The following is a 25028-nucleotide window of genomic DNA, read 5'->3' on the forward strand; positions in this document are numbered from 1 at the left end:
GCAACAAACAAGAGACGCCTGAGGACAAAGTAAACACTGTAAACTCTTCACTTTATTACCAGAACACGCACACAAAGTGATAAACTGTCTCTACACAGTCTGAACATTTGTCGTCAATGTGTCTTATCTTGTTCTGATTTGAATACATAAACTGTTTTTCTCTCCTTTTAACCTGCAGTTCTTCTATCTGCCTTATTCTCTGTACATTAAATACATTTAATCTAATTTAATTAATTAAATGTCTAATAAGTACAAGAACATACATTTTCTGGTCAGCCGGCAGACAGAGGGCGCTGCAGTTGGACAGCTGCATGACGTAGACGGTGAAGCGTTGGTCTCTGGACTCGTAACGGAAGCCGAGCTGCACCTGAGAGCAGCCCAGCGCCAACCTTTCCTCGTAGGAGCTCAGGAGGAGGTCTGCAGGGAGGCCCGGCCTGCAGGACACACACACACACACACACACACACACACACACACACACACACACAGGACACACACACAGGACACACACACACACACAGGACACACTTACTACTGAGTAAACCTCAATGACACCTGTAGATACAAGTTTGCTACTTTTGAAACATAAAATATTTGTTTGACAGAGAATCCTAGAAATTATTCTACTATTTTATTTATTCTATCGTCAAGTATTTTTAATGATGTAAATATTTGTTTGTAATATTTGTAAGAAATGAGCGGTCTACTTGTTCTGTCGTTACCATTTAACTGCTTAAAAAGTTGATTAAAAACTTCACGTCACCTACAGACACAATATTCTATCTGCAGAGAAATGTGGTGAGCTGCTGAGATTGTGCTGAAAGAGTGAAGAATAATAAAATGGGTAACAATCCAAGGTAAAGGAAAGAGCTGCAAATATATATTAATTTTAAAATGTCAGAAATGATTGAAAGAATTTGACTTGGTTTCTCAAAGTCCAAAGTGATTTCTTTGAAGCAGGTTTATTCAGTTTGATGTAAAACTGAGGAAAGAAGGAAACTCTAAAATTTCAGAGGCTGAAAACAAAAATCTTTCTTTCTTTGTCTGTGAAGCTAAACTTCTTTAGCATAAATAATGATTAACCTCAGAATAGTCAGCTTATCATTGCAGCTATAGTAAGGAATGACATGTTTAAAATAAAAACAAACATATGGCACAACTTGGTGAGCGACTGGACACAGGCAGCACTATCCTGAAATTATGAAAATGTATTGTAGATAAAAAGTTTCGTACCTTCGCTCTGACGGTTCGTACACGCCGCTGTCACCAGCCACCGACTCATCAGACACCGCCGAGGTCACGCCAATCTTCTTTGGCCCCGCCCCCGTCCCTCGCAGCTGTGGAGCCGAGTCTGAAGACGACAGGAGGACGGACAACAAGATGAAAACACGTCTGATGATATTCTACGTTAATGTTACTAAAACCAACACACAGTTTTCTTTTGACTCAATCCTCCGTAAACTGTCCCGCTGCCTCAAGAGTCTGTATGTGATATGTTTGTTAATCCACAGCCCCAAACAAAAGCACGTTTTCCTCCACTGTGAGTTATGTTGGCTTAATATGACAGTTTTAGAAAATGAAGCTTCATATTTTAAAGGTTTACGTCTTCAGTCGGACCCACTGAGCAGCACACAGAAAGAAAAGAGGCTGGACGTCAGCAAGAATTCAGAGATAAACACATGTTTAGGTTTTTGATTTTTTGCTGTATTCTTTGACGCTAACACAAACACAGAAAAAGGCACACAGCGAAAAATCAGCTGAGACAATTTAAAGCCACGGCAGAAGAGTCAGAAAAAACTGATTATATAAAAGAAATCAAGTGTGTGTGTGTGTGTGTGTGTGTGTGTGTGTGTGTGTGTGTGTCTTTGTGTTCATGTGTATAAAAGAGTCGCATGTTGTATAATCAGGAAACCTTGAGCTGCTCTTGACGGTGAAAAAAACTGGTGACAGAAAAGAAAACGTCCTTCAGGCACTGACAGGCGAGTAACAGTGAGGTGAGAAATAAACCAACTTGTATCTGGTCTGTCTGACGGTGTGTTAACAGCCAAGAAAATAGAAACCCAATGAACTTTTGTGGCATTTTAAAAAACCCAAAGGCTGCATGAACACGGTTTTGTTTTCTGTGAAGAGAGAGCAACATGAAGGAGTGATGCATCGTCAGTAACAAGCACAGAACATCAGCACAGCCTGATTTGCCCTTACATTGCACCATGCCCCAAAGTTTCATCACAAATGTTAAGTAAAAGTCATTCCATAATTAAACATGTTTTGTGAGTGGCTCTCGAAAGAGTAAAAGACAACAAATGATAGGCAAGACATAAAACGAGGAGCTCACGTGTAGTTACACACTGTGTGTGTGTGTGTGTGTGTGTGTGTGTGTGTGTGTGTGTGTGTGTGTGTGTGTGTGTGTGTGTGAGTGGGTTTGTGTCTGTGTTTGTGAAAAGAGTTTCTCATGTACGCTCAGGAAGCCTTGAGAAAAGAAAACAGTCAACAGAAGAAGAAGTGAGAAGCAGTTCAGGGGTTAAAACAGATAGAATCTGCCGGAGGAGAGATTTGTGCACAAAACAGAGTAAACCTCAGAGTATTTGTTGATTCACTGATCAACCCTCCGTCAACACCACACAAATAATCTGTTTGTTTTGTGCTTTGAGTTGTAATTAGCTTATTGTGGCTTTGTTACAGTCTAAAGTGTAAACAGTGTCAAAGTGACTGTGGAGGAGGACGCCCCGCTGAAGACCTGGAGTCAGACGGACAGGAGATGAAAGTTATCAAAGCAGTCGTCACAAATCTTCTAGTGTTAGCATAATGCTAAATGCTACATGCTGAAAAGTACCTTAAACTGGCACCTGAGCGTACTAGATAGTAACTGAGATGGATATTATTGGACTGGGTCAAACGGAGCTGCATGAAATCTGTAGATGAAAGGATTTAAAGCATTTGTGTCAGAGCTGCACGATAAAGATCTGACCTGATGGATGGGAGCCCTGGGTTTAATGGCCCTGCTCTCAGATGAAGCCCACTATGACTAACTGGTGTCAATTTAGTGGTTAAAAAAGATTTTGGGATTTATTTTGGATTCAGGCGGGACACAGGTTTGTGTACAACACGCAGAGCAGCAGACTTCATACTGTTATCTCAATATTGAACAATGTAATCACACATCAGAGTCTCCTTACATCATGCAGGCCTGATTACTACATTAATATCACAGCAGAAGTGTCGCCTCTGCTGCTAGCAGGCGTCAAAAACACAGTTCACTCACTGCATTAAATGAGGAGGCTGCCTTTCTGATGCATTGTTAATGTTGATGTGAACGCACTAGACTGTAGGGAGTTAAGAGCCTGGTCACTTGTTCAGCTCTGGCAGCAGGGATGGAGAGTGATCAGGAAACCAGACACCACGTCGTCCACCTTTCACCTGAAGCTGCAACCTGAGGCACGTTCAGCCACAGAGAGCTCAAAGCCCGGTTCAAACTGCAATCGACACTTACTACAGTTCAGCTTTAACCTTTTATAGGGCCGCGTAAAATAACTGTCACTCAATCTCTCTTGCAATACTTTAGCAGAGTTGATGCGTGGGGGGAAAGGTGCCTAACGGTGTCATTATGCAGATGCAGCATAAGCAGAAGCTGTGACACGCAGCTCATGGAGGAAATCGAGGTACTTCAGCTTACTCACAATAAAAATGTTTTTTCTCAGTCGGTGTGATTTACATATTCTGCAGACAGTATCTCCAATGTGCTGCGTTAATAAATCTTGCAATAAATCTGCTTAAAATTGCAGAAAGAAAGACGCTCCTCGTCTGTGCAGAACTTGCCTGAGAATCATCAGGTTTTTTAGATTTCTTCGGCATCAGATAAATCCAGTGATAGTTATCTGTACATGCATGGGTACACTACAAACTACAACTCCTAAAGTATCATTCGGCATATTTTTAATGTGTAGCTTTGTCCAAATAACAGTAAATAAATCCTCAAAGATCACTCGATAAATGACTTAAATAACCACCAAACGTGGAGTAAGTTTCTGTTGATGTCCTCATTTAAATCAGTTACATTGTGCATCAAATCAATTTCATTAATCGAACTTGAACTCTGTTTAATAACTGTATATTGACAGATAAAATTATAAAACTTAACAGTTCAATTTTTATCTTTAATGCCCCAAAGAGACATAAAAACATGAGTTCAAACAGCACGCAGGTGACCCTGCAGCTGTAATCCAACACCTCCCTCACCTTCACCTCCCCTCTCTTCATCTCTCCCACCAGCAATCAGGTTTCACACACAGTATCTCATTTCACACACACACACACACACACACACACACACACACACACACACACACACACACACACACACACACACAGTGGAGTCTCGTACACCAGAGACGGAGGTGTTACATCAGCAGTGAATCTGTCGTCTGTTATTGCTGCTCATTTAATTGCATATAATTCATCGTGATTATCTTTCTAATGTTATTAACTGGGATTATGGTTTGAGTCGTTAACCTGCAGCCCGCCTGACTTATTATGCAAACACAGTTTAACAGCTTCAGAGATGCGACATGATTGCTTTGAGGATAAAAAACTCACAGTCGTAAAATCCTGCATCCTGCATCCTGCATTATTCAAGCATTATTTCACGTCTGACTGTGACTGAACATTGCCGTGCATGTTTTGCATGATTTTTTGGGGGGTTTAAAATGTATTCAGTATTTTATGTTTTTATATTATGCCACTCTTTCACTTTGCTGCTGTGACGCGTCCATGTCCCTGCATGGTTTCAACACTGGGCGGAAACACTTAGCGCACTGAACGGAGACGTTCAGGATTTGTTGTGTGGTAGTTTGTTGAAGAGCCCTGAACAACACGGCAGCCTCCACAAACCTTTGTAAACATGCGGTTTGGGACTTTTTCCTGCTTTGTCTCCAGTCAGGGGAATTCCGATGTTGCTTCAAACAATAATATTTGTAATCTTTCATCTTTGTGGCAACATTTTGAGTTGGTCCCTTTCCTGTTTCAACATGACAAAACCCCTGTGCATGAAACTGGCTCATCATAAGAAACAATTGTTCCAGAATAGTGTGGAAGAACTTGATCGGCCTGCAGAGAACGAAAGAAACTGTGATGCAAAACTAGTCCGAACATTTTACATGAAAGATGCTCTGAAGGGCACTTACTTTGATTTTAAATGTTAAATCCTTACAGCTTCTCCTCACTTTGAACAAAACAAATGCTCAGAAAGGTACATTATATTTCACAGTAATAATGTGATCATACAGGTACTTTAAATATGTGCCTCAATGCTACAAATAGGTGCTTTTGCTTTTTGCTATGCAACCAAATCCTCTGACAGTCCCTTTTAACACTGCCGGTTCAAGGCGGATTATTACGCTTCTGTTACGTTCCGTCTTCTATAAAAAACACGGAGGCAGAAGGTGGGACGAAGTCGTTCTGCCTCTGAGCCGGCATCGCAGGTAGTAACAGAGGCGTAACAGAGGCGTAACAGGCGAAACAGCGTCTGTGTAAACAGCAGAGCCGGCAGGCCGGAACAGCTCCGTGTGTGTGTATTTGAAGCATGTGCTGTTTGTTTACACTTCGTGCACGTTTTGCTTTGGAACGCAAATGCCGGAACACTATGTAAGAACACACACTGGGGCGGCTTTAAGCCAGCGTCGCTTGGTCCAGAGTAAAATGGCAAAGGCGGCATGACGGCAGAGCTTCATCACAGCGCTGAGGCGGAGCGGCAGTGTGAAAAGGGCTTGTCCAAAAACCTGTCTTGCTCTAAGTCTGGTCTCACGCATGCTCTTTTACCTCTTTTGCAATCAGAGCGCCTAAACTCAGAAATGACCTGCCAGTGGACATCCAGGCTGCAAACCCTGTGTGGTCCTTTAACTCAGCTTTAAATCCCACGTTTTATAAGTTTCCTTTCAGTGATTTTATTTCTGTCTGAGGTTCTTTTTTAATCCTAATGTGCTCTGTGCTCCAGACTGTGTGATACATTCCCTCTGTGCTTTATATGTGCTCTGTGTTTCAATGTCAAACCCTTTGAAACTTTGTTTTTATATAAATAAAGTATTTTAAAAAAGTGACGTGTGTACAATCAGTGTATGACCGATCAACAACCAAATGACGTAACTCTGAATTTAAGCCCGTTTAACACTTGGGGTGAACTGGAACACAGACTATGAGCCAGACCTCAAACATCTCCTTACTAATGAGCTCATGTGAAAATGGGAGCAGATTCCTGCAGCCAGGAACAAAGATCTGGTGGAAAGACTGGAAACCAGAAGAGTGGAGGATGTTTGTGGTTTTAAAGATTCTTTGGCATCATCATCTCTCTTCTTCCCTTTCTGTCTTCATTGTTATTTTCCTTAATTAACTTGTATTTCTGCTGTGAAGAGTTTCAGTTTGAGTTTGTGAAAATCTTGAATAAAGACACAAAAAAAGAGTTGGTGTTTACCTTTGACCTCCTCTGTGTTGTGGTTCTGCTTCTCCTCCAGCCCTCTGTGACCTCTGTGCTCCTCCTGCCGCTCCTCCTGAGAGTCCAGACTGAGCTCCAGTTCTGCGAGCCGGCTGTGGAGCTCCAGGTCCAGGCTCAACCCGCCGGGCCCCGTCTGACCCGCAAACGTCTCCCCGGACAGGAAGCTAGTGTCTGTGACCAGCGGCGAGCACGGCGGGGAGAGCGAGGAGAGAGAGGAGCGCGGGGATAACGAGCTCATAGAGCGAGGGGTTTCTGACAGTCTGAGCGCCTGGATCCTGGAAGACCCCGAGTCCACTCCGCCGCCGCCTCCTCCTGCACCTCCTCCAGCAGCGTCTCCTCCCACCCCGCCTGCTTTCCCCTCAGGCCTCCCAGCGTCCCTGCCCCCGCTGCCCGTCACCACCTCGTGTTCGTGGATGGTGGTGATGGAGCTGGAGGGCCGGTAGCCTCCCTGGCCGCCCTCCAGGAGGCTGTCCAGCTTGTTCTGGAAGTCCGGGTCGGCCAGCTCGGGCTGCTCCAGGTAGAGGTCTGTGAAGCTGAGGGAGGAGGTGGAGCCCAGGCTGGAGGTGGTGGCCAGAGAGCCGCGGCTGGACGTCAGAGAGCCTCGGCTGCTGCCGGACGAGCAGGACAGAGTGCTGGCTGACAGGCTGCAGGAGACACAAACAGACGGAGTTATGATCTGAGACCTCAGAGATTTAAGAAAATCATCCTCGTTTCTGAAGACATCAATTCATTTTATTACTTTTTATTAATTTCTGCATCTTTTAGAATTAATTTGAAAGTTATTTTACTTGTTTACAAAGTTTAAAATGACCCTCCTTCTCGGTACATCAGAGATCTTCTTTCTTTCTGTTCACTAAAGTCGTCCCACGCTTTTCTTTTTTATGTTCGTTGTGTGTCCAATAAAAATACTGGTGAGTTTGCCTCCTGTTTTTATGCCTCAGAACTGTGGGACTCAGAATATCCGTGTGATAAAGCTCGCTCTGTCATCTTATAAGGAAACTACAGACCCTTACTTTAATTTGCCTCTTAATTCGTTGAGTTGAGTTTTTTAATAATCAGTCTGGATTTCTGTTGTATTTTTGTTGTACTTGGGCTGCGCGGTGCAGTGGTTAGCTCTGTCGCCTCACAGCTACAAAGTTCCTGGTTCGAATCCCAGTTTGGAGTCTGCATGTTCTCCCCGTGCATGCGTGGGTTCCCTCTGGGTTCTCCAGCTTCCCCCAACAGTCCAAAGACATGCTTGTTAGGTTCATTGGTGACTCTAAATTTGCCCGTAGGTGTGAGTGTGAGCTTGAAAGGTAATCTGTTTCTATGTGTCAGCCCTGTGATTGACAGGTGACCTGACCAGGTGTAACCCCGCCTCTCGCCCAATGACACATTATGCATACATAGTGATTCTTTTTTGTAATTTTCTTGTGTTTTATTTTTGCTAAGTGAAACACTTTGGGTCACATGCTCGTGGGGAAGGTGCCAGCTGAAAGCAGAATCAAACTTGGACTTGGTTAAGATCGGGAACACTGTCAGTGACACTAATAGGACGCAAACCAACGTGTCAATATTGTTAGGAAATAGAAATAATACATTTGCCTTCACTTTAAAAGTCTTCTGCATGTTAGTTAAGAGAAATATCTATAAAGGTAAACGCTGCATTCATAAAGCACGTTTATCTACAGCGCTTTAAAGATTTGCCTCTCATTAACAAACTCCCACACGCTGACAACAGCAAGCTGCCATGCACCACACTGCTGTGACCATCAGGAGCTGCCCTGCCTGAAGACTCAGGACAAGCTCGGGATCAAACCGCCTGACTTGTAATTTGTGGAAGACCTGCTTCATCTGTGGAGCCTCGTCCTTAGTTGACAGCGAGGACAAAGATTATTTCTGAAACGGATCTTTAGCTGGAGATCGTTTCATCAGCTGCAACAGCTCCTGTGGTTTTAATCGGTGGAATTTGCTTGATAAATAAACTTGTCTCACACAGTCTAAAGAGGAAACTGCAGCTGCTGAAGAAGATTTCTTGTATAAATAGATATATTTCATACCTCACAGCCCAGCAGGTGAGATGTAAGCGGGACGCCAATCGAATTTATCACCAATTAAAAGTTTCAAAGAAAAGTTAGAAACATCATAAACATGAATGATTGGAGCTGAGGGACTACTTTCAGGCCGTCAGGAGGAGGTGGAGTCATTTTCTCCCCCCTCTGTCTGTCCTCTGTTGTACGAGCAGCTCTCTAATTAAAGCAGGAGGACTCGTTAGAGCAGACAGAGAGGCGTTCCTGTCCACCGGGGAGACGTTTGATGTCCATCAGAGGACAGACAGAGAGAGAGAGAGAGAGAGAGAGAGACGAGCCTGAGGAGCGAGAGCACTGACACCGCTCATCTCACTTTCAACCTCTCAGATTATCACTGTCGAACTTAAACTGACTGTTAAATATGAAAAGGATTCTGTAACGTGTGCGGCTCTTACAGCAGCCTTGCATCATCTCATGAAAATGTTATTCTCAAAGCTGTTATGAAATCGACGCCGGGTTTGGCTGAAAATCTGATTTGCGGCGAGAACATGAGAGGACTCAGAACGACGAGGAGAACAAAATGCTTTCTTTACAAGCAAATGTTTTCATTAAAGGTTAAATGTTAAGCTTTCACATCCTCATCTTCAAAGCTCTTCTCTCTCTGGATTCTGTTTCAGTGAATCATCTGTTGAACTGATTAAAAAACGCTATGAGAGACGTTTAAAATTCATTTCCAGCCCGATGCAGCAGCCATGTTTGTTAAAAAAATACAGAAAATACATTTCTTCGGATTCTTATATCAAAATTTGATAATTTTTTCTTCCTGTAAAACTAAATTTCACGCGTGCTTACGTAAGTTAAAACCAACCAATTTCCACCAATCAATCTGCAACATTTAGCCGCAGAGCACCAAGAACGCTCGGTCAGTTAGCTAGCTGCTGCGCTGTGGAGAACGTCTGTCTACGCCCACTTCTCAGCGATCAAATCAAATCCCTCTAATGATATGTCCGTCCTTTCAGACATGAAGAGCAGAATCAAGATGAACAAACCTTTTCAGTTGACTGTGTAGTGACGCGGCGAGTCGAACCATCTCCTCCAGCTCTCTCACCAGTTTGTTCCTCTTACAGTGAAGTCGCAGCCTGAAAGAAAGCAAAACTTTATTTAGTAAACAATAAACTAAAGTTGTAGTTGTTCCGTCAGCTACACACCTGCAGGTATAAACTAATATCTGTGGATTAAAGAGCTAACATAATCCTCCGTCCCTGCCAGCCCTGGAGGAGCGAGCACTTGAAAAGAGTTAACAAATCTGACATAAAAGCAGAGTGTGTTTGGTATTGTGAGCAGCAGCTTTGTGTTCAGGGGACAGCGGTGTCATTTGATTGTATGAGCTTTGTTTGAGAGGAAACCGGTCCATTAAGAGCCGTTACTGGGAGCTATGGTTTGAATGGAAACAGGCCAGAGAGGGGGAAGTCTTTGATCGGGTTACAGACAGCTGCTGGCGTCAGATGTCTGCTCAGATTGAACAGTTTTTGACGTATTCTCTGCTGAGATCGCTCCTGGATTTAAGTTCATTTTACAATTTTTTGACAGATTTTATGAGGAAGAATTCTTGGCTGCTTTTCTGTCACTTTAAAGAATCTTGGCATCTTTTTTAAATGAAAAAAAGGAGTGTTACATAAAAAAACATTTCCCATTCTCAGTACAAAACACAGAAAATGTATCATTTCAGGCAGGCTTTAAACCCTTCATCAACAGCCAAAAGAACTGCTGATAAAATGATTGATTGCATTAAAAGTAAACCTCTATAATAAGCACACACATGCTGGTACATAAAACATAGTCCCTTAATAACGGAGCTCACACTGGTGATTCAAGAGGAACATTTGGAGAGACAATGTGAGTGACAGACAGTGAGGGAAAAAAACAACTGCACTGCGGCTGTGTGCCGCCACAAACACAGTTCAGTTGCACTTTACATCTACCTCTGTGTTTCCAACAGAATGAGGCTGGGGATACATATATACATATATATATACATATATACATATATATATACATATATATATATATATATATATATATATATATATATATATATACATATATATATACATATATATATACATATATATATACATATATATATATATATATATATATATTTGTATATTATAATAATGTAAAAGAACACATGACCTTAATAATAAAACAACCGCATGAGTACATTAACGAGGAGAGGTTGCACCACACGAGGAAGGTGTACGTATTCTTTCATTAGCGAGAAGTCACAGTGAGGTTTACCTTTCAGGTTAAAATATCATCCTTTCATCATGTTGTGCTTTTAAACATGTTCATCTAATTGTGCCATAATTAGATTATAGTTTCTTCATTCTTTTAGAGGTTGCAGTTTCCTTGAATTTTGACCACCAAAATCTCATATATAATTTCCCAGTTCTATCTTTCTCTCTTTCTCCGTCTTTTATTTCTTCTGTCTTTCTTTGACTATTTTCTTTCCTTCTTTCCCTGTCTTCCTCTCTTTTCTTCCTTCTTTTGCTGTCTGTCTCACTTTCCTTCTTTCTCTGTCTTTTTGTCTTTTTTTCCTTCTTTCTCTCTCTCTCATTCTTTCTTTCCTTCTTTCTTTCTCTGTCTGTCTGTCTTTCCTTCTTTCTTTGTGTTCCTCTCTTTCCTTCTTTCTCTGTCTTTCTCCCTCTCTCTCTTGTTCTTTCCTTCCTTCCCTATCTGTCTGTCTGTCTGTCTGTCTGTCTGTCTGTCTGTCTGTCTGTCTGTCTGTCTGTCTGTCTGTCTGTGGCTTTGAGTGGACCTTTGTGTCAAACTTAAAGCTCTTCAGGCCGTCCTGAGCTCTTCCTGACAGAACGATGAAAACGATCAATAATTATCCAAATAAACTTAAATTAAACATTTCATTCACATTAAAGTCTCAGCTCGTTCACCAGCAACAACCTGCAGTGTTACATTTTGAGATGATTTTACTAAAACATCAAGACACCGCAGCATTTTTCTGCAAGGTCCTTCACAGCCACACGGGTTAGATTCACTGATTTTACCTGATTAGAAACTGTGTGTGTGTGTGTGTGTGTGTGTGTGTGTGTGTGTGTGTGTGTTCAGTCTGAGCTTTTATTTCCCCATCTTCCCTTCGTGTGGTTGGTATTTTAAAAGAAGGGCAACTTACATATTTGACACTCATTATTACTTTACACAATCCAGAGAAAAGCAGGATCAAGCTGCGTCGGTGTGTGGAGCCGCTAAAACCTCCAAAACTAATTAAAGACTCTGCTGCTTTCAAGGACCCTGATTCAGACAGTTTGACATCTTGACACTGAAAAGAAAAGTGTGTGCATATTTCTTCTTTGTGTGTGTGTGTGTGTGTGTGTAGGGGAGCGTAGGTGGACTATAAGAAGTTCCTTTTGTGAGCAGGCTCTGCAGCCTCTCGGGTTACAGGAACAGGAGACAAGTCACAAAGAGAGACTGAGCTCAGGTAGAGTCTGACCTGAACACCGAACAACGACGGTCCTGTTAGAGGGGGAGACAGAGAGGAAGAGAGGCGGAGAGAGGAGGGGTAGAGAGAGAGGAAGAGAGGCGGAGAGAGGAGGGGGAGAGAGAGAGGGAGAGAGAGGGAGAGAGAGGGAGAGAGAGGGAGGGATGCAGGATGGTGGTGGTTCTTGGTTTGCTGCTATTTAAGAAAGGAGCAAGTGGTGTAAAACCAGAGAGAAGAAGGAGCGTGAATCAGGAGAATGGGGAGGAGGAGTAAGGTAGAGGAGGAGATGAGAGGTCTGTCATGTCCCTCTCTAACTCTTATTAATAATCATCAGGCAGGTGTGACGTCTCAAAAGGTCAAGCAGAAGTAGAAGGTCAGCGGTTCCATCAGGCGATAAGACAATAAAGACCACAGTTACACACATCACACTGCTGTCGTCAGCTGTGTGACCTTCCACGTGACACTGTCCACCTTTACACACACACACACACACACACACACACACACACACACACACACACACACACACACACACACACACACACACACACACACACACACACACACACACACACACACACACACACACACACACACACACACAGAGGGTCCTGACGTTGTTGGTTTGTGTGTCAGATAATGCCTGCCATTCACCAGTCACCTTTTTATATGTGGTCCCTTCTGTAGCATCATTACACACACAATAAGAAACACTTCTGCATTACAATGTCTTTAAACAACAACACCTTTGGTATATATTCAGTTGATTTGTATTTCCTTATCCTTGATGTTTCCACCAAAGTTCAACCCTAGATACTTTTTAAATTCTAGTCAAGGTAACGGCTCGTTTCTACGAGTCTCTAGCTGCTATAAAAAGCTTGAAATCACCAGTGACACCCAAAGATATGTCGGAGAGGGAGGAGAGAAGTTTGAGCAACAGAGTGCATTGCTGCAATTTCAGTCGCCAAAGCTGTCCTGCTAAAGCGCAGATGTACAGATGAACTAAGGCAGGTTCCTCCATCCATCCATTATCTACACCACTTATCCTGTTCAGGGTGGCGTGGGGGGGGCGGAGCCTATCCCAGCTGTCATTGGGCGAGAGGCGGGGTTACACCTGGACTGATTGTCAGTCAATCGAAACAGACAACCATCCACACTCAAACTCACACCTACAGCTAATTTTAGAGTCACCAATGAACCTAACGAGCATGTCTTTGGACCCGGAGGGAACCCACGCATGCACGGGGAGAACATGCAGACTCCACAAGACCCAAACCAGGAAGCTTCTAGCTGTGAGGCAACAGCGCTAACAACTGCACCACCGTGCAGCCTAGGCAGGTCCCAGAAGTTGCTGCCATAAAAAGAGTTGGAGGAAGTCTCTTAACGACAGGGAAGGAGCTGCAGCGCTTCGTTTCTTAGCTCTGTAGGCATAGAAAACACTGGAATATTCTTTTATCAAAGGATATAAGATAATGACACCCCAGGACCTTTTAGTATAAAAATAATTGTTACATTTAAGCAAGATAGGGTTAAAAATCTGTCTGTTTCTCAGGTACACCTTTAATGCTAACAAACGTGTCTCCTCCCACCTCTCGGTCAGAGCCTTGCTCTGGTTGTCTCTGGCCGCCTGCAGGTCTCTCTCCAGACGCTTCTTCTCAGACTCCAGCTTCTCGGCGTCGTTGGGCTCCAGGCGTTGGCGCGGGCTGACGTACTGCAGCTCCTTCAGCAGCTCCTCCTTCTCGTTGATGAGGATGAGGCGGTCTCGCTCCGGGTCCAGCAGCCCCGGCCATGCCTCGCTGTCCAGTTTGGCGATCTGGACCTCGATGGTGGCGATCCTGAGAGAGTGAGGAGGAGGAGAAGGGAGCAGGAGAAAGAGCAGGAAGGAGTCAAAGGACAGAAGAAGAGAATGAAGAAACCGATCAACAACAGGAGACAAATGTGGATTCTGTCAGATTATTAATATTCTATTAGATCTTTGTGAAATATTTTTTTTTCCTTCAGCGTCAACGATTCTTTAAAAAACAAAATGTCACCGTGTCAACATTCGAACATGTCCTCCTCCGTCTGAAGTGTTCATGTTGAGCATAATGCACTCAGATGCTAAATGCTCAGGAGCGTGAAAGCATTATGGGTAATTTACTGAGCCTCAAGCTTATTTCTTAAACATCATGAGTCTATTAATCCTTCTGTTTCCAGATGTTTCAGTCCATGAGTGTCGGATTACAACCCTGTTAAAAATACGTGGGACATTAATCGCTGATAAACTTTCTAGTTTTATGTAAATATGAACTCTCAATTTAATTCCTTCAAATCTAATTTACATATTACAAAGCGTCGCAGCTGTGCTGGAGTCAGAGCTGTGCTGATGCTGTAACGTGTACCTTCTCTTCGCCTCCTCGTACTTCAGACTCAGACGAACCTTCTCGGCCAGTTTGTTGGTGCTCGTCATGAACTGAACAGAAACAGGGAACAACATTATAAAACAGAATTTCAAAATAAAAGTCCTTGTGCAGATTATGTGCCCTGACTATTGTGTATTATTGGATTGAGCTTCTCCAGGACAAACTAGTTTGCAAAAACAACAACCAGCTTAGTGGTTCTCAAACTAGGGGTCTGGCCCCTCTAAAGGGTCACAGGAGAAATCGAAGGGGTCGCTCTGGATCTTTTTAAAATAAAAATGCCAGATGAATCTTCCTCAGCACAATCAGCTGTTTTTTTGGGGAAAAAATGAATGAAGTCAAATAATTTCTAGCTAAAAAATAAATCAAGAAACTGAAAATCCTTCAGCTGACTTTCAGAGCTGGAAAGTTTTAAAATCCATGTTTTGTTCTCAGAAAAAGTTTAAGGTTTGATACTCAGTCGGACTCTGAAAAGGTCGACTCAGGAAAAAAAATCATTCCCATAAATTAAAGCTAATGTGTTCTGTCAACTATATAGAATTTTATGTGACCTTTTCGAGAGCTGTTTAAGAGGGTTAAAGACAAGCTGAGACCCTGCCCTGGACTTACCTCAGCGGGGATGTCAGTCTGGGAGCCGGCGTCCGAGTAGAGTCGAGGGATGGACAGCTCGGAGTTTGCGAGCGAGGGGCTGCTGCCCCACAGCTCCTGCTGGGAGCCCGAGTCCAGCTGGAAGCCGTCCTTCAACACGGCCAGTTTCTGCACGAACACAAGAGACAGACATTAAACCGAACTGCAGGGAGAAAGTGGGACACTGCAGCAGGAATAAAAACACAGAGAGTAAAAATAGGATGTGATTAAGGACAGACAGAAACAATAAAACACACTGCTCTACCAGGGGGAATATAAGACGTGATATTTAACCAGGATGAGATTAAACACAGCGGGGCTGTGGGGCATCAGCCTATATGAAAGATGTTGAGTGAAGTCGCTCAAGGCAAAGCGCATGTGTGAGATGACAGAACTGTAAACATAAAGAAGACGTCTCCTCTGCGTTTTCCCCCTCAGTGATTCAGCAGCAGTGAAGTCTGCCGCAGTCATCCTTTCATCTTTACAGCCGGGATGGAAATCTTGTATGACGCTGCAGCTTGTTTTGACGCCTGCTGCGGTCTGCACCTTATCTCTGCTTCTCAGATGGGGCAGAAAAATAACACCCCACCTCTGTGACGTTGCAGTGTGGAAGCATTTAGATGATGCAGCAGCTGAACTGTGTCCTTAGCCTTGATTTAGCATCAGTTCAGCATAAGCTTCAAAGAAGGCAAGGTTTAAATATAAGACATCATTTTGTCACGCCTTCAATCCAGAGCTCATCAAACTAATATCTGCTCTGAAAATGTATCAACAGGTTTCAGCACATGCAGTTTTCTCTTAATGGAACAGCTGTTGGAGTGTCTGCACTTCACATCCTGTGTGTCAAGAGGATTCACCACAGATCCATCCATCCATTATCTATTCCACTTATCCTGTTCAGGGTGGTGGGGGGTGCCATCCCAGCTGTCATTGGGCGAGAGGCGGGGTACACCTTGGACTGATCGCCAGTCTACCACAGGGCCGACACACAATGAAACTAACGAGCTAACGAACTGAGAGAGCTTGGAACCTTCTAGCTGTGAGCTGGCAACCACTGCACCACCGTGCCGCCTCATCACCTATCATTACAAACACTTTGATTTCGTGGTTCCCTGAGCCAATCACAGCGTACAGGTGAGTGTGGGAGTGGTTCAGATTAGCAACTGGGCCCCATTCAGACCGGCAAACATGGCGAAAGAGCGATGCAGAGTTGGCCTTCTTTCTGTGGGACAGGTAGGCGCCTCAAACCTGGTAGAACAAGCTAACCGGCGGTTAGCGTGCTAGCGCAATGATAACCGTGATGCCGTCAGTGTTAGCTCGGCAGTGTGGGCGTGTTCTCCACGAGAGAGTGAGAGTGAGCTTCTGGTGACGGAGAGCCCAGGAGGAGGAGGAGGAGGAGGAGGAGGGGCCAGTTTGAATGTGTTGTTGACAAAATGAAGGAAAAATAAAACGTATTAAACCTTTAAGATCAATCAGTGATATCACACTGCATCTCTACGACTTCACTCAGTGAAGCTTTAAGAAATGCACTGGTTAACAGTCAAATATACAGAAAGTACACTGGGACACACACACACACACACACACACACACACACACACACACACACACACACACACATATGAACAGACAATCAGACTGAGCTGTCAGCTGCAGATGGTGAAGGGGGGGGAGGAAGTCCACAGAGCAGATGATGTATTATTGAACACACTCGTCTCTCTCTACCTGCAAACTAAACCAGGCAAAAACAAACCTGCAGCCACACGATCCAGATAATAACTCACATTTTATATACCTTTTTTTTTTTTACACCTGATGGGATATTGTCAGAAGAGATTATCTGTAAACATTAGCTGCTCTACATCTTCTGATGCCGGCATCAAAGAACATCTGCACGGCTGAAACGATCGTCTGTGTTTTACCAGTTGTTGCATCAGAACCAGAAACCGTCAGTTAACAGATTTCATGTTCGTCTTCACTCCCTTTGTCCCTGCAGACTCGTACATTGTGCACCTGCAGCCTCCAAATCCCATCATGCAACTTTAATACACACTGCAGCCATGGTGGAAGTACGGATGAGTGAACACTGAAGCAGAGGAGGGATAGGAGACATGAAACGATCCACGCATGTCACACCCCACAAACAATACAGCCTGATTCTCCACTGGTGTTACCCTCTCACACAGATAAATAAAAATGATGGTAAAATGGGTCAAATACACTTCTGTGGAAACAAATATACCTGCACGGTAAGTAAAAACATGTGTGGGAAACACTTCAAGGAGGCAGGAGACCTGAGAGATCTCTGCAGAGCTGAAAGCTTCAGATGATGCAGTCGGGATGCTTCTCTAAAGCAAACTCTGTGAGGCTTGTTCAAATGAATGCAGCTGAACACGGAGAGATGGTGGAGGAGAATCAGATACAGTCTGCAAGAAAGCAGTGACTGGGGAGAAGATAGATTTTGGAGCGACATAATGAGCCCAACAGAAAGCCAAAGACACACAGCAAAGGCTTAAAGGCAGGCAGCAGTTTGAGCAGTTCTGCAAATGATTTCATGTTTCATCTGTTGTATTCACAGGAAACAGACGATCGTTGGTCAGACAAAACAAAACTTTTTCAGACGTCATCTTGAGCTCCATGGTGGAGTTTCAAAGACTGAAATTTCACAACATCAGCAGCAACAGCAGATCTTTATACCAGCTGTGTCTGTGATACCTGAGAAGAGATGGAAAGCCCACATATACATCTCTGAACTCGGCCTCACCTGAGCAGCCGCAGGCACCGAGTTTGAGCCAAAAGAGCTTCAGAGAAAATAAAACCCAACAGCTGAAAAACACCGCCATCACCTAAACGGTTTCCACTTTGCAGGAAATTTATCTCAATCTGACTGTGACAAACACAGACCTCGTCTCCTCCTCAGTGAAGGAGGCCGGCTGCCATCACAATGAAACCAGAACAATCACAATGAGCGGGCCCAGCACTAAAACACCACCTGCCTCCCTGCAGCATCAGCTCCTCCGGGTCAGCTAAACCTCTTTTAGTACATCTGGCTCTTTTTTTTATCACAGCTATATATTGTAAAGTTTGTAACGCACGTTAAGACTCTCCTGAGAGTCATCCGATGCCTTCATCTGCTCGCCTCACAGGCCGCTGTCTCTTCCCTGCTTTGTGTCCTTGTTTAACGTCATCTATGCTGCTCGATTTCTATTCTTCTTCATCACAAATCCTTTTGTTTTCACAGCTCTGTGAGGGGACTTATCCTGCGCATCACTGCAAAGTCTTTTAAGGGGTAAATAAGCCAGAGCCTTTCAAATCCGGTCCTTCGTACATTTCATTCCATTCGTTCATTTTTAATGTGGGATTCAAGGTAGTGGGAAGAATACACTCATCGCTTTTACCCCGTCACAGGAAAAATTAAAGCAACTCAGGAGCAGAACGATCTGTTTTCTACAGAAGACACTGAATAAATCGTGGAGTGGAACAAAACGAAGGTACTTATTATGTTAGACTGCTGAGAATGTCTGAGCTGACTGTCATGTTTTTAATGCCGTCATCTTGAGATCACAAGTTGATTATTAAGTTATCTAGAAAGCAAGCTCCGTCATCTCAAGATAATGAGATTATCAACTTGTTATAGCAACCAAACAAGCTTTTAATCAACAGATAAGAGAAAACAAACCCGTTATCACCAGACAACAATAGTTTGTTTCCTCTTGTTACTTGCCGTCATGCATAGATAAGATGTTGACATCTGTAGCACCTGTTTAAAGTCCTGATCCAGCGTACCACAAGCTTTAGACAACCAGAAGGATGTCTTGTTTTCAGCTCTGTAATTTACATCGGCCCACGCCATCTAAGAAGACCAGCCCGAGTCTAGACAGCTTGATAATTATATTTTAGTTTCCTCAAGATAACCGAGTGTGGACCTGTTATCATGAGAAAAACAAACAGTTAACGAGTTATCTTGAGATGACAGAATTAAACAAATACTTCTTTGTCTTTTACTGACCTTGACTCAGTTATTAAAAAAAGTCAGAAATCCACCAAAACATTAAAGAGTTAAAAAACGAGTCAAAGACAAACGCTCTCAGAAACAACATCAAACTGAGTTGTGCTACAAAGCCCGACAAGTCTCTGCAGAATTCTGCATTTGATCGGCTCATCTTTCATCTGCGTCTAATGAAAAACCCTTTTTACCTGCATGAGCTCCTGCTTCTCCTTCTCCCCGGAGCTGATGGCGTCTCGGATGGAGCGCACCTCGCTGAGGATGGCCTGCGCCTCCTGCAGCTTGTAGCCATACGGGCTGTTGGACACCTTCTGGTCGATCCTGGAGGTCAGGAGAGAGAGAGAGAGAGGGACGAGGAGGGAGACGAGAGAAGGCGGTCAGTTTGATTATTCAGAATGATAGAAGCAACTCATCCTGTCTAACTGTCCCCGGATCACCTCAGTCACTGTTACAATCAGCTCCTCTTTTCTATGTTTGCACACAGAACTGGGTCAGACGAGCCCGCATGCATTACAGCAGCACTCTGACTCATCGTCATACACTTACACACAGAGTCAAGAGAGAAGCTGCCAACTGTGACCGCAGTTTTTACTAGCAGTCACTCAGCTGGCTTCAGGGGAAACACAGGAGGTAGAGCAGCACACAGGAGACGGTGGAGCAGCTTTACTCGTCCCTTTCCTCACACATGCTAACTCGGACTTCTGCCTGTTCTTACCACAGATGTTTCGTTATTCTTAACGCACATAATGTCTGATTCATCACAGTTATGATGCTGTGAATGCAACACTGTTTAAATCCTCTGCAAAGTACTGAAAACCAGAACAACTTTGTCATCGTGAGAAACCTGACTTTTTCTCTTACATGTGCACGTGCAGCTGGGCCAGCTAACATGCAAGCTAACAGATTTCTCTGATTGTTCCTCCTCTTCCAGACAGACGGAGCTTCTCTAGTGATCTGGTGAAATTAAAAACCTGTAAACTTTATTACCTGGGGACACTAAGCTGGATTTTAACGTCCAAATTAAGCCGACTGACATGAACATGGACCTTTTCCTCTTTTAGGCTGACCGTGCAGAATTAAATTTTACATGTTTCACGACCAAATGACAATACAATGGAAAACCAGCGAGGACGTTCTGGAGTAGAATGATTTATTACTTTAGTAAGTATTTGTAGGCACTTCCTGCAGTATACATACAAGCTATTCATACAACTTAAACCTGCAGTAGTGAACATGTTCGCAGCAGGTCTGGTGCAAAAAGGAGCGAGCAGCCTCCTGCATAACAATCCACAGTCACAACAACCGCACTTTTTATACTTTTTATAGTTTCATGCATAATGTCTCCACACAGCCTCCAACCAGATCCAAAAACACTTTCTGACCAAAGTTTCACCTCAGAAGATATCAAAGACTTCATTAAACTTTTAACATCTTCTTTTCTGATGAAACAGAATTCAAAAAAGTCTTTTCAACATCTTCAAATACGTGATTGGATTGTTTCCCAGAGGCAGGCATTACTCAACAGGACACCAGGTAGAAACTTAGTGTAGTGCAGCAGGAGAGGGGGAGTTTGTCTTTATAAAAACAGCACTGGTGTTCATGTAGAGCAGGAGGTGACTCAACAGAGTAAACAGGACTGTCTCACTCCTATAAACATCAGACAATTGGTGTAATGACAGTTTTCTGGCTAAAATAGGAGGGAGAGGATGTTTAGTTTTTTTTAATGTTGCTTAGATCTTTTAAAAACAACCAGAAAATGCTCAGTTACATGGTTTTACAGGTAAATCATGTGGGGTTTCATTAACGTATTGTTTGATCTACTTGTAACTTCCAGGTAAAAACACACGAGATTCTGTTTTTGGAAAGACGGAGCGGCAGAGAGAAGAGACGCTGCGGGAAACAGCCATCAGAGGCAGCAGCAGCCATGTAAAGCCTGTCATCAGCAAGTCATGCATGCATCTGAATAACAGGTCCTTCCACATTCTTCAGAGAGGGAAGAGGGGGAGGGAGGGAGAGAGAGAAAACAAGGTACAGAGAGAATGAGGAAGGGAGGGAGGGAGAGAGGCACTTGTCTGTAACAGGCTGAGAGAACAAGTAATCCTCTCTAAGTCCACCTCGAACACGCTGAGAGAAAACGCTGTGATCAACCTTTTTATGATTAAATCACAAAAACTGCTTCCCAACAACACAGACAGAGAGAGACTCATTTCACTGATACTAAGTTAAACAGTTAACTCTCACCGACTGAAAGTCTTCAGTACGTTAGTGAACCTGAGCCCAGTCAGAATCCTGTCAGGAGTAAATAACGTCTTCTTGGACGACCACGTACACTCAGTTTCTAGTTCACTTGACAACAAGAGTTCCTGCTCCTGTTTCAACACCTGCTCTTCTAAAAAGTGTCTCTATCCAAAACTGTCCATTCCTGTGTGAGAGCTGGTTGACCTCTGACCAATAAAAAAAAAAAGTCCAATAATTGACCCTTGGATAAATTTTGGGCCAAAGTCACAGCAACTGGCCGCCTCCTGGCCTCATGAGCGAGCTATAGCTTTTTGCCGTGGCTTCTTCTGATGCAAAAAGAGACAGACAGGCAGCAGCGCAGGCAGACAGGTGGCCTGAGTCCGGGCTGTGATTGGGATTTGGAGTCAGTTCCTCCTTTCTTTAAGGATATGAATAAACACTGTGTCGGCCATTTTTCTTTGTTTCTGTATTAGCTGCTGAGCAGAAGCAGTTATTAGACACCTTTTCTTAAGCACGTATGATTATTCTAAGATTATCTATTATTATTAAGTAAGATTGTCCTCAGTGGGCATTTGATGTCAGGCTTCGCTGACTTGACTAAATTTTGATAATCAGAATGAACATGGACATTTTCTTAATTTTTGGAACCTTCAATTAGGCTCCTTATTCTACAAGTGGTCGCTCAAATTAATTTCTGCCTGCTGTACTATTAAAGATAGAATCTCGGTTCTCAGTTTGTTCTCTTTGGCGGCACCTGTGGTGATAAACGGTCACTGCAGGAGCACACTTCCCAGATATCCAGACAGTGCTGCATGTGTGACGTCCACGGTCGGCTCCGGTTGTAACTCTTGATTTTCCTGGCTGACGGTCGCTTTCCTTTTCAGACTGTTTGCTTCATCTGAGCGTCGAGTTTGTTTCTTCTTCTTTGGATTTTCACTTCTTGTTGAAGTTGTATCTGTAGTCATCCATCTTTTCTTTGTTTGTTCAGCCATAGTAGATTACTGTTTACTCGCAACACTTGCAGAGAGCGGAGAAGCAGCCGCTTAGCTCCACCTACCCTCTCTGGCAGACCAACCACTGCTGGCTGATGGAAAACGCGTCACTAACTGGGCGCCACTTATGATTTTTTCCGTTAAAGTCGCCACAGACAGTCTGTAAGACTGCAAATGTAAAGGCTTTCATCAGTGGGCCAGAGGCTCAATCACCACTGTGTTACCTCGTTCAGCGATAGATAGAGACTTAACAGACATTTATTTACATGAAAACATTTGAGAGGATCACTTTAATGATCTTGTGATCCCACCTGATTCATCATCTGACCCCCAGGCTGAACAGCATTGGTCTAAAATAATACAATGTTCCGTAACATTAAAAGCAACGATGGCTGCAGAAAATAAATAAAACAGCTGCAAAGAACTCACGTTAAGGACTTTAAGGACTTTAAAGTGAATAAAATCAATTCACTGCAGATGCTTGACAAAGAAAAGTTCTGCATTAAGACAAAAAATGGATGAAAGGTTTTATTTTTATTCTTTAAAGTAAACAAGCTCTCCGAGGTGCAACAGAATTATTATGTCTATACTTATTTTAAGTATATATATATTATTTTATTTTGTTTAATCAATAGATGTCTTTGTGAAGATTTAATCAATTCCACTTAGTGCAGCAATGCACGCAGCAAAACTATGAGCGACCTTTAGGTGTTGAGTGTTGTGTTTTTAGAAACACAGCTCCTCCTGAAATAAGCCTCAGACATCATTATTAGTGTCTGTTGGACGGCTTCTCATGTATCAAAACATTTCTGCATTCAAGCTCCGTCCTGCCACAAAATCTGCTCTCCGTTCACCTCACCTGTGTGACAACTCAGGTACTTGATACGTAGCATGATTGGTGCTGGATATAGACGATACTGATCACTTTAAAGATGCTTTGATCAGCCTGTTAGCGATGGGATCATTCATAGTTCCCTTCAGTGGATCAAAGACATCAGACCCAGACAGAAGCTCAGTGTTTGGTTGGGTTGTCCACATACTTTTGGCCGTACAGTTGTATCGTCACTTTTCTGTTCTAATTAAACACTCTCCTTGTGGCAGTATTATGTGAGATCTTATCAGGAGCCGAGTGTTCGGCTGCATTCCAGTCGAAGCTTATTTCGTATTTCTGCACACAGCGATTGGCTGCTGAGCGCCGTCTGATGACTGTAACAGGAGAGGAAAGTCAGGGAGGAATGCCGTCCGACCACTCTGCCTCAGCTACTCTTTAATCCTCTGACACTCTCTGTGTGCCGCGGGAGGCAAGACAAACAGACCGGACATTCCTGTTCAATGCAACATCCAGCGGCAGCCGAGCGGCTTCACAGTGTGGTGGATTCAAAAACAAAAAAAAATCACAGAGAAATGTCAGAGATAAAGAACAATAACATTCCTGAGTGACGGCGTCGCTGGTACACCTTAAACTTCATCCTCTGAGGTGGAGAAGTAGGTCAGATAGAAGGAGTGCTTCCCTCACATCCACGTTCTTCTTCTGTGGTTTCTATCTGTGCATCCACACAGGCGTTAGAGTTTAACGACCCAGTGGAATGTGTGATAATGCTGAGCTAATCACTCAGGCGATAAGAAGTTTCTCACTCACCTGCACAAGAGCAATATTTACTGTTTCCACGCTGCATGGAAGGGCAAATTCCAACAAGAGCAACATCACAGGATGTCTCGACTCCTTCATCTGTACTGCACAACAAATACTCCTCCTGTCACTCAAAGATACGGAGGAGACTGAATTTAAGATAAGACAGGTGGAGACGGGGCTCAAATGTCTAACGAAGCCCATCAGAGCAACGAAAGTCTGCCCCGAGTCTGTTAGTACTGATATTTTAAATTAAATCATCACAGACAAGCTTTAGGTTCAACCTGGGCCCTAGTTTTTACTTAATCTGGGCTCTAAATGGCTTTTAGGTGATAGAACTTGTGGAGTTGCTTCAGTGCACCCTGCATGTGCACTCTCTGTGCTTGAGCTTGAGTCAGTGCACGTTAATGTGTGAAGTGGTTTTTACTTTACTTTTTTAATTTAAGATAATTTTTTGTCCTTGTATGCCTTTACTGAGACAGAGAGGGCAGGGGATAGTGTTGGAAACAGAGTGAGATGACACGCGGCGAAGGGCCGAGGGTGGGAGTGGGCCTCTGTGTAGAGGTCGGCTGATTTAACCGCTGAGCTAAACCATCGCCCCATGTGCCCCAAGGCTTGGAGCAAAAACACCACCAGCTTCTCAAACTCACATGTGCACAGCCGATGTTAAAACAGAGCTGTTTAGAGCTTACTGTACTCCGCTCTATACAGCCCGCCTGTGGTGGAACTACAGTAAAGCTACAATGAAAAAACTTCAGGCGGCATGCAAAGATGCATTTCAAATCCTAGGTGTTACCGAGGTGGTGTTACCGCGGTGCTGTTACCGAAGTGCTGTTACCGAAGTGCTGTTACCGAGGTGCTGTTACCAAGTCGGACGAGTGCAAGTAATACGTTTGCATCTAATGTTCCAAACGTCCGTGCCATGCTTAGAAATGAAGGTGTCAACAATGTGTCACCGAGAAATTGTGTTTTTCTTGCTTTTAGAAACATTGGAAACATTGTGTTTATGTGTTTAAATCACAGCTGTAAACAGTAATGACTTATGTCCACATCAGCATTGAAACTTTAATGAACTGTAAGGATTTTATTCCTGTCTGTTTCCCTCTGTTGTTGTCTGTTGTTTTGTGTGTTATGCTGATATGCACCG

The 25028-nt window shown here is 43.5% G+C and overlaps 1 protein-coding gene across 1 annotated transcript in view; it reads right to left on the reverse strand.

Moving 5' to 3' along the window:
- wwc1 (WW and C2 domain containing 1) overlaps positions 1–25028 on the reverse strand; it is a 54499-nt gene that overhangs the window by 11297 nt on the left and 18174 nt on the right. Inside the window, exons 6-13 of the mRNA XM_069666633.1 lie at positions 19213–19342; positions 14998–15144; positions 14371–14441; positions 13579–13824; positions 9543–9632; positions 6464–7128; positions 1234–1351; positions 264–434 (exon numbers count right to left, since the gene is read on the reverse strand). Coding sequence (XP_069522734.1) covers positions 264–434; positions 1234–1351; positions 6464–7128; positions 9543–9632; positions 13579–13824; positions 14371–14441; positions 14998–15144; positions 19213–19342 — 1638 coding nt within the window. The remainder of the gene's footprint in view (positions 1–263; positions 435–1233; positions 1352–6463; positions 7129–9542; positions 9633–13578; positions 13825–14370; positions 14442–14997; positions 15145–19212; positions 19343–25028) is intronic.

Source organism: Semicossyphus pulcher, unplaced genomic scaffold (genome assembly GCF_022749685.1).
Source record: "Semicossyphus pulcher isolate SPU_LCO1_2020_fin unplaced genomic scaffold, fSemPul1.0.p SCAF_10, whole genome shotgun sequence".
Classification (NCBI taxonomy): domain Eukaryota; kingdom Metazoa; phylum Chordata; class Actinopteri; order Labriformes; family Labridae; genus Semicossyphus; species Semicossyphus pulcher.